The following is a 16,616-nucleotide window of genomic DNA, read 5'->3' as shown; positions in this document are numbered from 1 at the left end:
ACCGGACTTCCAGCTGTAAAAGGAAAAAGGATGCTGTGCTAGGAAAAGACTCTGTGGTGGGGGAACCGGACTTCCAGTCAGCTCCAGAATTGAGCAGGGGGCTTCCGGTTAGGACCTTTGTGGCTCTTTGAGTGTTTAAGGTTGCCCACCCCTGACCTAGCCAGACACATGAATATATCGCCCTCAGAGAGAACTAATGATGTGCCATGGACTTGAATTTGCTTGCAGTGCCCCGTATGTATGTATGTATGTATGTATGTATGTATGTATGTATGTATGTATGTATGTATATTTCTTGTATCACTGTATTTTTGATGTTAAAGTTGGGGATTTATCAACATTTAAAAGAGATCAAGCACAAGATAACAGTTTTCCAGTATTTGAGGGGCTGCTACAGAGAAGGGCGAATTGGCTTATTCCCCAAAGCACCAGGGGGCAGGAGAAAAAGTAATGGGTGGAAGTTTCTTCAAGAAAGATCCAACCTAGAAGTAAGGAGAAATTTTCTGACAGCAAGAACAATTAATCAATGGAATAACTTGCCTCCTGGTGTTGTGGGTGGCCCATCACTGGAGAATTTTAAGAAGAGATTAGACAACCATTTGTCTGAAATGGTATTGGGTCTCCTGCTTGAACAGGGGACTGGACTAGAAGACTTTGAATGTCCCTTCTGCCCTATGAGTCTATGAGATTTGAAGTAAGAAATATCAATATCAATAGCACTTAGACTTATATACCGCTTTATAGTGCTTTACAGCCCTCTCTAAGCAGTTTACAGAGTCAGCCTCTTGCCCCCAACAATCAGGGTCCTCATTTGACCCACCTCGGAAGGATGGGAGGCTGAGTCAACCTTGAGCCTGGTGAGATTTGAACTGCCAAATTGCAGGCAGCCGGCAGTCAGCAGAAGTAGCCTGCAGTGCTGCACTCTGACCATTGTGCCACTGTGGCTCCTGGCGTAGTTAAAGACAATTACAACTAGAAGTAAGGAGAAATTTTTTGACAGTAAGAACAATTAATGGAGTACCCTGCCTCCTGGAATTGTGGGCCCTCCAAAGTTTTCAAGGAGAGTTTAGACAACCATTTGAATTGGGATGATGTAAGGTCTCCAGCCTTGAAGCAGAGGGTTGGACTAGAAGACCCCCAGTTCCCTTTCCAGCCCGATGATTCTATCTTCTATGGAGAGACACAGTGTCAAAAGAATGGAACAACTGGGGACAAATAGCGCTTCTGTTAGTTTGTTAGGAGGTTTTCTGGTTTTCACCATGTTTTAGTTTTTAAACTGTTCCTCCTCCAGCGACCTCTGCTTTTCAGCCAAAGTTGAATCATCAACTACCACGGTTGGCTCTCTGGTAGTTGATGATTCAAATCCACACCAAGGTGTGATATCATTAATGGTTCAGCTGCTGAAACATTCTAAGGTTTGGGCCCCATCCTTGTACTTGCGATATCACATTGTAGGAGGGGAACTTCTGCAAACAGCACCAGGTGAGGTTTCTGCGTTGGAGGTGGTAGATTCAGTTTTTCAGTCCACCGTGGAATAACTATAGTGATAGTACGGTAATGATGATAAGCCTTTCAGACCTAAAAATACCCTGTTGGTGTTTTCAGACATACCAAATTTGCTACTCTGATACTGTGCTATTTTCACTGATAAAATTATGCCACCAAGCTTGAAATTTTGGGCTTGCACAACCTAGAACTACGTCTCCTACCATCTGACCTAAGCATAGCACACAAAATTATATATGACAACATCCTACCTGTCAATGACGTCTTCAGCCTCAGCCTGAATAATACACGGGCACACAATAGGTACAAACCCAAAGTAAATCGCTCTGAACTCGATTGCAGAAAATACGACTTCAGCAACAGAGTGGTCAATGCCTGGAATGCTCTACCTGACTCTGTTGTTACATCCTCAAACCCCCATAACTTTAACCTTAAACTGTCTACTGTTGACCTTTCCCCATTTCTAAGAGGTCAGTAGGGGCATGCATAAGCGCACCAGCGTGCCTAACATCCCTGTCCTACTGTCCCCATTTATTCCTATCCATTCCTGTATTCATAATCATGTTTATTCTTATTCCTGTTTTCTTGTACATGAGTGACAAATAAACAACTAACTAACTAACTAATTAACTAACTAGCTAACTAACTAAACAAACAAACACGTAAATGAAATATAAAATGATCAGAAGCCCTGCATTGCACCACAACTACAATGTGAAGTTACACAATTGACACTGGAATTGATTAGTAGGCCTGGATCACCATTTTTCCAAAGCTACTAACAACTGGCCGATTTGCCTTGTGTGTGTGTGTGTGTGTGTGTGTGTAAGTTACTTAATTTTTGTAAATTAAAGTTGGGTGGGTCAAATCGGTGTTTTTCAAACTTCGCAACTTTCATAGCTATGGATTTCAAACTCGCAGAATTCCCCAGCTGGCATTGGAACCTCCCTGGGTTAAATGAACCTCAGTAAGATAAGTTATGAAAACTTGTTAAAGATTGATCAGTTTTCAGAAATATTTGAACTCAAGAAAAGGATGCAGCTGCATGATCTCCGATATCCGAACACCCCTCTGCTCCTTTTTTTACTTTCCCCACTTACTTGGGACTAAGCATTTTTGAGCTTCACCATATCCTGAGCAATGTAATGTAAGTGTAATAGTTAACACCGCATGGGTTTCTTTCCCCCACATTATTATTTTTGCCTCCAGCAGAAGACTATCGACTCATAAAATAAATTCTCTAAAGCAGTGATTCCCAAAGTGTGCGCCGCGGCTCCCTGGGGAGCCGCCCTATCGTCATAAGGGCGCCGCGAAATATTCAATTAATACCTGCTCCGGGCGCCCGCTTCCCTCCCTCCTCTCGGGCTTTGGAGGGAAGCTTCTGCAAAAGCCCGGGCATGCCAAGTCTCCCAGGCTGAAATTTGCCGAGCTGTACGCGCGCGCCTGTTTTCCACGGTGTGGAGCAGCGGCGAGATTCTGGGCGGCGAGCGATGATTCCGGGGGGCATCAGTGGGGGGGGCAGGGTCCCCCTCGCGTTCCTCATCTTCCCGGATGGCCCCTGGAATCATCGCTCGCCGCGCAGAATCTCGCTGCTGCTCCACGCCATGGAAAACAGGCGCGTGCGCACAGCTCGGCAAATTAAAGCCTGGGAGACTTGTTGCCACTTGCCTTTGCAGAAGCTTCCCTCCGAAGCGTTCCGAGGGAGGGCTGTAAACTTCCCTCCGAAGTCTTGGGAAGTTCTGAGGAGCCCCCCAAGGCAAAACGCCGCTGCCAGGTAGCTAAAAGTACGTCTCTCTGATTCGTCTCTGTCAGTCTCTCTCTGATTCCCTCCCTCACTCCCTCTCTCTGTTCCTCTCTCTGTCTGTCTGTCTCACTCACACATACACACACTGTGGTGACCACAGTGTGTGTGTGTGTGTGTGTGAGTGAGACAGACAGACAGAGAGAGGAACAGAGAGAGGGAGTGAGGGAGGGAATCAGAGAGAGACTGACACACACACACACACACAGACAGAGAGGGGGAGGGAGGGAGAGAAAGATAGACAGACAGAGAGAGAGACACACACACAGAGTGAGTGATTAAGTGAATGAGTGAGAGACAGACACACCCACATACACAGAGTGACAGAGAGAGAGGAAGGGAGGGGAGAGAGACAGAGGGAGAGACAGACAGACAGACACACACACACACACAGACAGAGAGGGGGGGGAGGGAGAGAAAGATAGAGAGACACACACAGAGTGAGTGATTAAGTGAATGAGTGAGAGACAGACACACCCACATACACAGAGTGACAGAGAGAGGAAGGGAGGGGAGAGAGACAGAGACAGAGACAGACACACACACACACACACACACACACACAGAGTGAGAGACAGACAGACACACACACACACACACAGAGTGACAGAGATGGGGGAAGGAGGAGAGAGATACAGAGAGAGAGAGAGAGAGAGACAGATAGACACCCAGAGAAAATGACAGAGGGAGACAGAGAGGGAGGGAGGGAGAGAGAGACAAAGAGCCAGAGAGAGAGAGAGAAAGAAAAAGAAAAAAAGAAAGTGGGAGAGAGAGATGAAAGAAAGAAAGAAAAACAACATATGACCACAATTGAGCCCAAAATTTTGGTTGCTAAGCAAGAGCGGCTCTCCAAATAAATTTCAATCGTGGTTTTGGCGAGATTTGGCTCAGTTGAAAAAAAAGGTTGCCCACCACTGGGCTAGTGTGGTGGTTAAGTTACTTTTCAAAAGCTATTTTTCTGATCCAAGATTTGAGAAGTTGTGCAGCGAACAACAAGCCCATCCATCCCATTAATAATTTTAAATCATTAAACGATGTTCAATAAATTGTGAATTTAAAGCTCGTGTTTAATTTATTTTTCAATTAACCTAACCTTAACGAACTAAAAAGTAGATTTCCAAATCCTTAAAAAGTCAAAAATTAAAAAAAATCGGATGTACCTATTAAGGGAGCCGCGGAAAAAATCCGAAGTGTTATGGGAGCCGCAAACCGAAAAAGATTGGGAACCTCTGCTCTAAAGGATCTTTTTTTAAAAAAAAAAAAGCATCTCAGATATCCTGTATTCGCCAGCAGAGGGCACTCTAAAACCATAGTAGAAATACTGTTTCATCCACCTTTTTAACTATTAAAATTTGCCTGCTTCTCATTTCTAGCCTGCCATACCATATTCATTTCGTATGTATGCATGTATGTATGTATGTATGTATGTATGTATGTATGTATGTATGTATGTATGTGTGTTACAACCCCTGGTATGCCCAAATATGGGAGGGAGCTCACTACTCCCCCTTTCTGTCCTTCAGCTCATTACAGAAGACCATCCAGGCAGAAAACCATATTTTTATTTTTAATGTTGCCTTTGCTATGTTTGTGTTGTATTTGTGCTGATAAATAAATAAAGGGAGACTAGTATAGATCTATTTCAAGCTATTTAGCTCTCATCAGCTAGCCATACCCTTACTGGGATATATATATATATCGGCACGAATGGTTGATTCATTTGCATAGAGGGGATCTTTTTTTCTCTCCACACAGTTCTGCTTCTGGAAATTAGGACTGGAAATCAAGCTGAACACTTTAATGGACAAATCATTTGCTTCAGGCACAGAACTCTTATTTAACTTGTAATGATGCTTTTTCACATGACAGTAATTTGTTGAGGGGAAGATGGCTGCTGTCTGGGTATTTTTAAAAACTGTATCCCTGAGTCTTATAAAATCTATAAAAGAGAAAAGTAGCTCGGTATCTGTTGTGGGGTTCCTCCTTCGATGCTTCCTCAAAAGATCTGCAACTCTGTTCTTACTTAGAGGAAACCAGTATATTTCCTTTGATAGGATGGGATGGAATGGAAATAGAATAGAATAGAATAACAGAGTTGGAAGGGGCCTTGGAGGTCTTCTAGTCCAACCCCCTGCTTAGGCAGGAAACCCTACACCACTGATTAATTGTTCTGTCAAGAAATTTCTCCTCAGTTCTACATTGCTTCTCTCCTTGATTAGTTTCCACCCATTGCTTCTTGTTCTGCCTTCTGGTGCTTTGGAGAATAGTTTGATTCCCTCTTCTTTCTGGCAGCCCCTGAGATATTGGAAGACTGCTATCATGTCTCCCCTAGTCCTTCTTTTCATTAAATTAGACATACCCAGTTCCAGCAAACATTTTTAAAAATGTTTTAGCCTCCAGTCCCCAATCATCTTTGTTGCTCTTCTCTGCACTCTTTCTAGAGTCTCCATATCTTTTCTACATCGTGGCGACCAAAATTGAATGCAGTATTCCAAGTGTGGCCTTACCAAGGCATTATAAAGTGGTATTAACACTTCATGTGATCTTGATTCTATCCCTCTGTTTATGTAGCCTAGAAGTGTGTTGGCTTTTTTGGCAGCTGCTGCACACTGCTGGCTCATATTAAAATGATTGTCCACTAGGACTCCAAGATCCCTCTCACAGTTACTACTATTGAACAAGGTATCACATACACTGTACCTGTGCATTTTTTTTGTATTACACCAGATCTGTGTGAGTCCTTAACAAAAACCAATATAGGGTCTTATTTTCTTTTGACCCCCGAAATAAGCACTTGGCCTTATTTTCGGGGAGGTCGTATTATTTTTGAGGTGCAGGAGGCGGCGAGTGTAGTCACCTCATGGCTGCTGCTGTGTTGCAATATTTTGGGGAGGGCTTATTTTGGGGAGAGGGTTTATTTTAGTGCATGTGCTCAAAAGACCAATTGGGCTTATTATCCGGGGAGGTCTTATTTTCAGGGAAACAGGATATGTCATTCTCTAAATGGGATAAGTGATCTCTAGATTTGAAAGGTAGGTAAAATGATATAGATAGGTAGGTAGGTAGGTAGGTAGGTAGGTAGGTAGGTAGGTAGGTAGAGAGAGAGAGAGAGAGAGAGAGAGAGACAGAGACAGACAGAGACAGAGAGGGGGAGAGGGAGAGAGAGACCGTGTTTCCCAAAAAATAAGACAGGGCACTTGGCCTTATTTTCGGGGAGGTCTTATTATTTGTGAGGTGCAGGAGGCGGCGAGTGTAGTCACCTCATGGCTGCTGCTGTGTTGTAATATTTTCAGGGAGGGCTTATTTTCGGGGAAGGGCTTATTTTTGGGGGGGAGGGCTTATTTTAGCACATGCGCTCAAAAGCCCGATTGGGCTTATTATCTGGGGAGCTCTTATTTTCAGGGAAATGTAGCTTTTTTTATCCAGATCCTCAGTTTTATACTTTACAGAAATATGATTATATTGCCTGGATGTTGCTTAAAAATAAATCTCATTCATCAGTTTTGACATTCTCTGCCCCCCAAATGCTACTAAAATATGGCTCTGCGTAATATGCCATATGGAAAGATAAAAATAAAAGTTCTGTAAACAGCAATGTATACCACTTCTATGTATTAATATTTTTTTTGTTTATTTGTTTTACCAAGTACATTTACAGTCTTGGCATGCAAATAATCCAAGTTGTTGTTTTTTGTAATAAACCAAGAAAAATAAATCTTAGTAATATCTTATCCGTGATATAAAAAAAAACATTAGCGTTTGAAAAGCATTCAGTTCTTTTAAGCTGCAATGCAGTGGGGGTGGGAAGACTTAAATTATCTAACATTTAGATGTGTGGATTGATCTAAATCCATTCCATGGTTTTCTTTCTTTTCTTTTTTTGTAGATTTCCATTCTAAAGTTTGATCTCTAGTTTAAAAATAAAACCAAGAGATCTTTTTTGTACTTTTAAAGACTGGTACAGGTTGCCCCTGTGATTAACTAGGATTAGAAACTCTATCATTAGAGTGGAAATCTACATGGTTATAAGCTGAAAAAACATGTAACCATATTAAGTGAGAATCTCACGTATTCCAAAAGTGAATTGGCTTCCCTTCCCTTCCATTTCATTCTTCTTTTATCTTCCCTTCCCTTCCCTTCCTTTCCATTCTTCTTTTATCTTTTTCCTATCCTTTCCTTCCCTTCTTCTTTGATCTTCCCTTCCCTTCTTTTTATCTTTCCTTTCCATTCCTTCCCTTCCCTTCCCCTCCCCTCTCTTCCTTTCTCGTCTCTTCTTCTCTTCTCTTCCATTCCATTCTTCTCTTTCCTTTCCTTCCCTTCCCTTCCTCTCCCCTCTTAAATTTTGTTTGTATTTATGTTCACCTCACCATAGAACAGAATAGAATTCTTTATTGGCCAAGTGTGATTGGACACACAAGGAATTTGTCTTTGGTGCATATGCTCTCAGTGTGCATAAAAAGACAAGATATAGAATAGAATAGAATAGAATAGAACAGAACAGAACAGAACAGAATTATTTATTGACCAAGTGTGATTGGACACACAAGGAATTTGTCTTTGGTGCATATGCTCTCAGTGTGCATAAAAAGACAAGATATAGAATAGAATAGAATAGAATAGAACAGAACAGAACAGAACAGAATTATTTATTGACCAAGTGTGACTGGACACACAAGGAATTTGTCTTTGGTGCATATGCTCTCAGTGTGCATAAAAAGACAAGATATAGAATAGAATAGAATAGAACAGAACAGAACAGAACAGAACAGAACAGAACAGAACAGAATTATTTATTGACCAAGTGTGACTGGACACACAAGGAATTTGTCTTTGATGCATATGCTCTCAGTGTGCATAAAAAGACAAGATATAGAATAGAATAGAATAGAACAGAACAGAACAGAACAGAACAGAACAGAATTATTTATTGACCAAGTATGACTGGACACACAAGGAATTTGTCTTTGGTGCATATGCTCTCAGTGTGCATAAAAAGACAAGATACAGAATAGAATAGAATAGAATAGAATAGAACAGAACAGAACAGAACAGAATTCTTTATTGGCCAAGTGTGATTGGACACACAAGGAATTTGTCTTTGGTGCATATGCTCTCAGTGTGCATAAAAAGACAAGATACATTCGTCAAGAATCATAAGGTACAACACTTAATGATGATTATAGAGCACAAATAAGCAATCAGGAAACAATCAATATCAATATAAATCATAAGGATACAAGCAATAAAGTTACAGTAATGCAGTCATAAGTGGGAGGAGATGGGTGATAGGAACTATGAGAAGACTAATAGTAATAGTAATGCAGCCTTACAGCTGGAACCACAACTGTCAGAGGTAGGTCTTATTGATTCAAGGCTCTCTCTGAGGTAAATTATTTCTCTTAGAGAATCTGATCTTTGATGGGTTCTGAAAAGGTATTCAAGGCCTTGCTTTATAAAGTATTTCTTAGATATTGGGTTTTTAAATTTTATTTTATTTATCCAATTTTGGTGCCACCTCACTCCTTGACAGTTCTTGGCAGTTTACAGATAAAAAGAAAAACAATACATGTAAAAAGAAATAACAGCCAATCAGAAGAACAATAAACCAAGCATAACTAAAAGAGGCTCCACAACTGTACTATCTCAAGGCCTGGGAGAACAACCAGAGTTTTAGAAATACGTAGAATCATAGGGATGGAAAGGACATTTGAGGTCTTCTAGTCAAGCTTCCTACCTAAGGCAGGAGACCTTATATCATTCCAGGCAAATGGTTGTCCAATCTTGAAAGCCTCCAGTGATGGAGCACTTACAAATCAAGTCCTAGGACTCTAAAAGTAAAGTGCAGGAATATAAAGTGAGGTTATTTGGACAAAGTTAAAAATGTATATTGTATTTTGTTGTTCCTGGTAACTCTTAATGGATTTTTTTGACTGTGAACAAATGAGATTGTAAAGAGTTGTTTATAGTTAATAGGAGAAGGAGCGTTCCTTTGTTGTATTTTTTAGAGAAAATGATGTTACTGTGTTAAAAATAAAGGAAAGGAATATAGACTATTTTATTTGATCAAGGTTGCAATATATAATTATTGTTCCTTAACACGGTTAATAGATTCTTCTTGACTAGAGTTAAATGATGAGATTTTTAGAATATGTGTAAATATGAGATAAGATTAGATGAAGAGTATAAATAAATAGATAAATAAATAGATAAAGGGACATGGTGGCTCAGTGTCTAAGACACTGAGCTTGTTGATCAGAAAGGTTGGCAGTTTGACAGTTCGAATCCCTAGCGCCACGTAACGGAGTGAGCTCCCATTACTTGTCCCAGCTTCTGCCAACCTAGCAGTTCGAAAGCACGTAAAAATGCAAGTAGAAAAATAGGAACCACCTTTGGTGGGAAGGGAACAGCGTTCCGTGCGCCTTCGGCATTTAGTCATACCGGCCATATGACCATGGAGACATCTTTGGACAGCACTGGCTCTTCAGCTTTGAAATGGAGATGAGCACCGCCCCCTAGAGTCGGGAACGACTAACACATATGTGCGAGGGGAACCTTTAGCTTTATTTTTGTTGTAGTATTAGAGAACATAATAAGTTATTGCAAATGTTTTTATTTGTCATGATGAAGGTGGAAGTTGTTTATATATCATTTTTCATATATTTCATATATATATATATATATATATATATATATATATATATATATATATATATATATATATATATATATATATATATGATATATTGAGATATGTATGTATGTATGTATGTATGTATGCATGCATGCATGTATATGTATATGTGTGTGTATGTATGTATGTGTGTGTGTGTATATACACACACACACACAGAGATACAAATGCAGATAGAGATACATACATACATACATACATACATACATACATACATACATACATACAGTACATACATACATACCCTTAATATCTAATACTATATATATAGAGAGAGTATTTTTAACTTTATCTCTTTCTACTGCTTCATACTTTTCTTGGTTTCTATTAGTTTTTATCTTTGCAATTGAAAACTTTAATAAAAGTACTATTAAAAAAACCTGCAGCACAGCTTCAAAGTGGTTTTCTTTAACTGTGCTAAATCTCCCCAAGGTTGCCGAGGCTATGGAGACGGTGGAGGTTCGAATGGGTGCATTGGGAATTCTCAGAACTTAAAAATGCGAGCTGATCGCCAAATGAGCTTTTCAATTTCTAGAAAAATAATTGCAGGGTGATGTCAATAGATTTTGCCTGGGGAAGAGGGGAAAAATGGTTCTTGAAAGGATGAGGCTAGTTCATCAAGTTTCTTGCTCTCTCTCACCTCCCCCCCAACTTTCCTGCTGCTTTGATAGGGAGAGTATATTTTAATTTCAAATAAACAGGGGACCAGTTTTCCCCTTGGTGCTTCAACCAGAGGCATTGTGTTTGATGTTGGGTGTTCTCCGTTATCTGATGGAAAGCATTGCTTTATGTATGATTTACCCCAGCGAGAAGGATGTGTGTCTTAGCGATTCCGCAGCCACGTACTGAGGCTGGCTGGCTGACCGTTTTTGCATTCCGTGTTCGGCTTGAACCAAAAACCTTTCCCTTATGGATTCTTGCATTATTCAACAGGAAGCAAGAGGAGCGAGTGCAACAGGTACGGAAAAAACTGGAGGAGGCACTGATGGCAGATATCTTGTCCCGGGCTGCGGATGCACCAGAAGTAGATGAGATTGAAATGGACAATGGAGAAGAGGCATAAGAATTAAATAATCAGGTACAGCCCAAGCTTATGGGGGGGAAAGAGTAGTAGAATGATCTCTCTCTCTTTCCCTCCCTCCCTCCCTCTCTCCTCTCACTCTCTCACACACATTTCTTTAATGCACCCTTCCTCCCCCTCTCTTCTTTCACTCTCCCCCTCTCTCCATAATCTGCATGTTTCCATCTCTCATATGGCCACCCATCTCCCTCACTCTCTCCTCTCTCTCACTCACACACACAATCTCTTTAATACACCATTATCCCTTCCTCCCTCCCTCCCTCCTCTCTCTCTCTCTCTCTCTCTCAAACAAACACACACACACCTTTAATACACCCTTCTCCATTCCTCTCCCCTCTCTCCTCTCTCTTTCCCCCTCCCTCTCCCCTCCCTCTCCCCTCCCTCTTTCTCTCCCTCTCTCTCTCCTCTCTTTCTCTCTCACACACACATCTCTTTAATACATCCTTCTCCCTTTCTTCCTCCCTCCCTCTCTCCTCCCTCCCTCTCTCTCCTTTCTCTCTCACACACCTCCTACATCCTTCTCCCTACCTCCCTAATCTGTATGTTTCCATCTCTCAAATGGCCACCCACCTCCCTCCCTCCCACCCTCCCACCCTCCTCTCTCTCACACACACACACACACACACACACGTGCACACACACACACACACACACACACACACACACCTCTTTAATATACCCTTCTCCCCCCTCCCTCTCTCCCTCCCTCTCTCCCTAATCTGCATCTATCCATCTCTCATACGGCCACCCAACTCACAAACAAGTGACTCTGGGTAGCACACAACAAATCTTTCCCTTATATTTTGAATTCCACGTAGTGGGGAAGGGCAAGGGATTAAAAACCATATTTCTGAAGCGGCTGCAAAATTCTGTGTTAGAAAAATCCCTCCTCCGAATGCTTAGCAGCCATGCATTTGAAACTGAACCCGAAACAGAAACAGGCCTAGTTTCATCTCTTCTCTATTTAAAAAGTTATTTTTTTAAAAAAAAAAGTGTGTTCTGTATAACAGTTTAAAAACGAGAGCAAATCCCCAGAAATGCTTTATTGCAGTGCCCTGAGATGATGGAGAGAAAAAAAAACCCATTATGATGTATGATGGACTCAGACCGATTCCTTTGACTAAGCTGTTATTTAGTCTGAAGCCTCCAGTGTTTACGGGCCCTGTTGTCCATCACAATGGCTACCAATTCTGAAGAATTCCCTTTGAGCTTTTCCCCGGTGCGGCCTATCTGCTCATCCACTTATTTATCTGCAGGCAGTGCCTCATTTCTTGCACCAGACAAGAAGCAGATGGGACTCCCCTTCCAATCCCCCCCGCCTTCTTCCAATTTCTGTAAGAAATAACAGGAACTTAAGCCAGTGACAGCTCAATCTTTCTGCGCGCGCCCATTGAGTTCCGTTGGACTAATTTTCAGCAGAACGAGAGGAGAAGAATGATGAGAAGTGGTTTTCTGTAGAAAATTGAGGCTCTTGGCAAGTTCAGTTAAACTACCACAGCCATCTTGAGACTCCGGAGTACATAAGAAGCTCGTGTTAGGCTTTCCGGGATTGGCCATGTTGTAGCTTTTGATTTGAAAGAACAATTATACGTCATTTAAAACATCGTCGTTCATTCTCTTTCCTCTCCATTTTTTTTGTTTTGTTTTACAGGTACTTAAAAAAAAAAAGACAAAGAGACTCCCAGATAAAAATTTCTGGAAATTGGAAGCGCTTTTACGCTTTCCGTTGGTCTTTTGTGATAGAAGAAAGAAGACCTCTGCACATTTATATAGCTTTCTAATAGCATTAAAAACCAATGCCCTTTTTCGGCTCTTATTATTATTATTATTATTTTATTATCCTATTTTTGATGTACATATCTTGTTAAGAAAAGAAAGAAAAAAAGGGGAAAAGAAAAAGGAAAGACCCTACTCTTTATTTTGTGTCTTACGACTTCAAAAGTCTCATTTTTATTTTTTATTTTATTCATTTGGTGACGTCAAACAGTTCCTGAAGATGGAAGCTGAGCTTTTTCGATGCCAAGTTGGCGATCTTGTAGCCACGAACTATCAAGCACTAAATAATGAGAATTTCTTCTTCTTTTTATGTGTGCGGGTTTTTTCCCCCCAAGAATAGATTAGGAAAACAGATTGTTTCCCAGTTAAAAAAAACTAAACAAAGAAAATAAATTGTGTCATGATTTCTTGTACATATATTATATAAAAGATTTTTTTTTATACTGGAACCGAATGGAAGGAATCTATAAATTGACCCATCATCATTCTCTAAAGAGAAATAAATACATTTATTTCAGAGCAATTACAATTTTTAGAGTAATGTACTATAATTTAAGGCAAAGCTCTTATCTCTATTACTGTGCATTAGGCAGAGATAATATTGTTCAGTGAAAATATAGGGGAATCCCGAATGTCAAGCTGCTAAGGCCTTTGTTAAGATTATTGGGAAATTTATTTGCACTCTGACCCAATTACGGAAGCACTTCGATGAGTGTGCAATTTTCCCACACCGGTTTTGGAGCCTCTGTCCTCCTTTTTTGTAAACTGGGGAAATCATGACCTACCTCACAGGGTTGTTGTGAGGATGAGCTTAATAAAAAAAAAGGAAAGTATTTTTTCAATGAAATGGTTTTCCCAAATGAATAGAAACGGATACACGGAAGATGAAGGATGATTTTTATTTTGTATAATAATAAGATGACTGGTAGGCTAGTCTTGCAGTTCACTGGCGTTTATTCATCAAGGAGAACAAATGACATTGTCAAGGTTCCATGTAACACCCCTAACAAAGAAAAACTCAGAGGCTTGAGTTTCCTCAAAGCTCCATTTTATTAGAGATGTCATATTATCTTTGCACATCTGGGAAAACCCGAATCTGAAAGCTTCCAGGCTTTTCCCACCCAAACGAAAGTCCAAGTCCCTGCCCGTTACCCACATGTCCATCGTATGGTCCAATCAAGCACCGTCCCAACTGGGGATGCCTCCCAGTCACACCACTCCAGGTGCAGGGCAGGATGACCTTGACTCTCTGAGAAAGGAATGTTATTTTGACTATATCTCCCATACTCCATATACTCCCCCCACTCAGTTTCCCACAGCATTAAATTTGGCAGGGCTGAAGGCCCAATGCAAAAGATGGCTTCCAGGCCTGACAGATATATTCAATTTTCAGTTAAAAGTTTATAATAGTTTAGATAGATGACAATTTGATAGGTATTCTTTAATACAGACATTGACCAGATCACAAGCAATAAGAATAGGAAATTGTCTATATGACAAGGTAAACTCTAGATCCTGTCAGCCAAAGAATTCCATCTGGTAGGGTCCAGGAGAAGAGCCTTTTCTGCTATGGCCCCCATCTTCTGGAATATTCTATCGTCAGAGGTGTGATCTACACCCACATCCCTGCCCTTCTAGAACAGCTTAGAATTTGGGCTCTGCTGCTTGGTCTGGAGCCCCAACAGAGATCTGCTACATTGGGGCTGGCTTTCTCAATCCCAAGGGACGCAGTGGCTCAGTGGCTAAGATGCTGAGGTTGTCCCTCAGAAAGGTCGGCAGTTCGGCGGTTCGAATCCCTAGGGTGAGCTTCCGTTACTTGTCCCAGCTTCTGCCAACCTAGCAGTTCGAAAGCACGTAAAAAATGCAAGTAGGAAAATAGGGACTACCTTTGGTGGGAAGGTAACAATGTTCCATGCACCTTTGGCATTTAGTCATGCCAGCCACATGACCACGGAGATGTCTTTGGACAGCACTGCCTCTTCGGCTTTGAAACACACGCCCACCCGCCATCCTTACCTGTATTCCACATATACACATGGAGCGTATGGTGGCTGCGTGATGCTCCGCCGAGCAGCTGGAGTGTCACGGAGGCGCTGTGGAGCGTCACGGGATGTAAGGACGCATGTGCATGTGTGCGCACGCTGCACGCGTTCATGTGGTGGACGCCAGGCCTCGTTGCACCATACCGGTTGCACTGGGATCTGGAACCCACCACTGCAGTAGATTCCTGGTGGAGAACAAAAGTAGGTTCTGCTGAACCTGCCTTTGCCTCCTAAATGAGTCTGTTTCTTCAGACACGGCCAAGGACATTGTTCAAATCCAGATATGGAACAGCTGCACCTCAAATTGAATTGGGAGTTATTTCTCCTCAAGATGCAATGCCCTCTAGCTTTATCTTCTCATGTTGGCCCACCAACTTCAGAAAAACTGCACGAAAAGGCGTCCAATTCTGGGTCACCATGATTTAAAAAAGATGTTGAGACCCAAGAAAAGTGTGCAGCAATCTGACTAAGCCATATGATGAACGATTAAGAGAAATAGGTATGTCCAGTCTAACAAAGAGAAGGACTTGGGGTCACAGGTGGGCTGCTGGGGGTTCGCAGGGGTTCGGGAGAACCTCTAGTTAAGATTCTGTGCAGTTCAGAGAACCCCCAAATCCCACTTCTAGCTGGCCCTACCCCTCCCTCCCTTTCCCAGGAGTCCCCAAGCGGCCCATTTTGGATGCAGGTAAGTGCAGGGCATACGGAAAGGTTGGGGGAGGACGTAAAATGGGCCTACTGGAAGTTCGGAAAGGCTAGAAACGGGCTCGTTTCTGGCCTCCAGAGGGGGTCTGAGGAGGCTCTTTTTGCCCTCCTGGAGGCTCGAGGAAAGGCTCCGGAGCACAGGGAAGGCAAAAACGCCCCCCTCCCGTGATGCAAGAGCCCAATGAGGCAATGCCCAACATGGCCACGCCCACCCATCAACTGGGCAGAGAACCCATTGCTAAACGTTTTGAAGCCCACCCCTGCTTGGGATGATATGATAGCAATCTTCCAATATTGAGGGGCTGTCAAAGACAAGAGAAAGTTGACCTAGTCTCCAAAGCATCTGAAGGTAGGATAAGAAGTAACCGGTTGAAAATCATTAAAGAGAGATCCAACCTAGAATTAAGGAGAAATTTCCTGACAGAGAAATTAATCAATGAACAATTTGCCTCCAGAAGTTCTGATTTCTCCAACACTGGACGTTACTAAGAAGAAACTGGACAGCCATTTGTCCAGAATGGTATAGGATTTCCTGCTTGAGCAGAGGGTTGGAGTAGAAGACCTCCAAGGTCCCTTCCAATCCTATTATTCTATGTTTTATGTGTGCTTGGTTTAGAATTTCTCACCATCTTATACGCTTATTAGAGATAACACCATTGTTTAGTCAAACTTTTTATAACTACAGCCCACTTTTGTATCTCTGTTAGTAGTACAATTTTCTGACCGCCCACAGTAATGGTGATTTATAAAGTAGAGAAGTAACTTTACTTTATAACATTTATAAAGCAGAGTTACAGCAAACGCTACCACCCACCATGAAACCTGGACCAGGTTGACTACCACTGGTTTAGTGTTTAAAGGTAAAGATTCTCCTCACACATATGTGCTAGTCATTTCCAACTCTAGGGGGGTGGTGCTCATCTCTGTTTCAAAGCCAAAGAGCCAGCGCTGTCCAAAGACGTCTCCGTGGTCATGTGCTCAGCATGACTAAATGCCGAAGGCGCACGGAATGCTGTT

The 16,616-nt window shown here is 41.8% G+C and overlaps 1 protein-coding gene across 1 annotated transcript in view; it reads left to right on the top strand.

Annotated features, from left to right (window-relative positions):
- Positions 1-13,702, top strand: part of MBD2 (methyl-CpG binding domain protein 2) — a 70,699-nt gene extending 56,997 nt beyond the window's left edge. Inside the window, exons 6-7 of the mRNA XM_081942043.1 lie at positions 10,932-11,076; positions 12,731-13,702. Of these exons, the coding sequence (XP_081798169.1) occupies positions 10,932-11,061 (130 nt within the window). The 3' untranslated portion in view covers positions 11,062-11,076; positions 12,731-13,702. The remainder of the gene's footprint in view (positions 1-10,931; positions 11,077-12,730) is intronic.
- The last annotated feature ends 2,914 nt before the right edge of the window (positions 13,703-16,616 follow it).

The sequence above is a fragment of the Natrix helvetica genome (assembly GCF_964273705.1).
Source record: "Natrix helvetica genome assembly, chromosome: 2".
NCBI classification, from domain to species: Eukaryota; Metazoa; Chordata; class Lepidosauria; order Squamata; family Natricidae; genus Natrix; species Natrix helvetica.
Note: the sequence above shows the minus strand (reverse complement) of the source record. Positions and strands in the feature narration are given on the sequence as shown.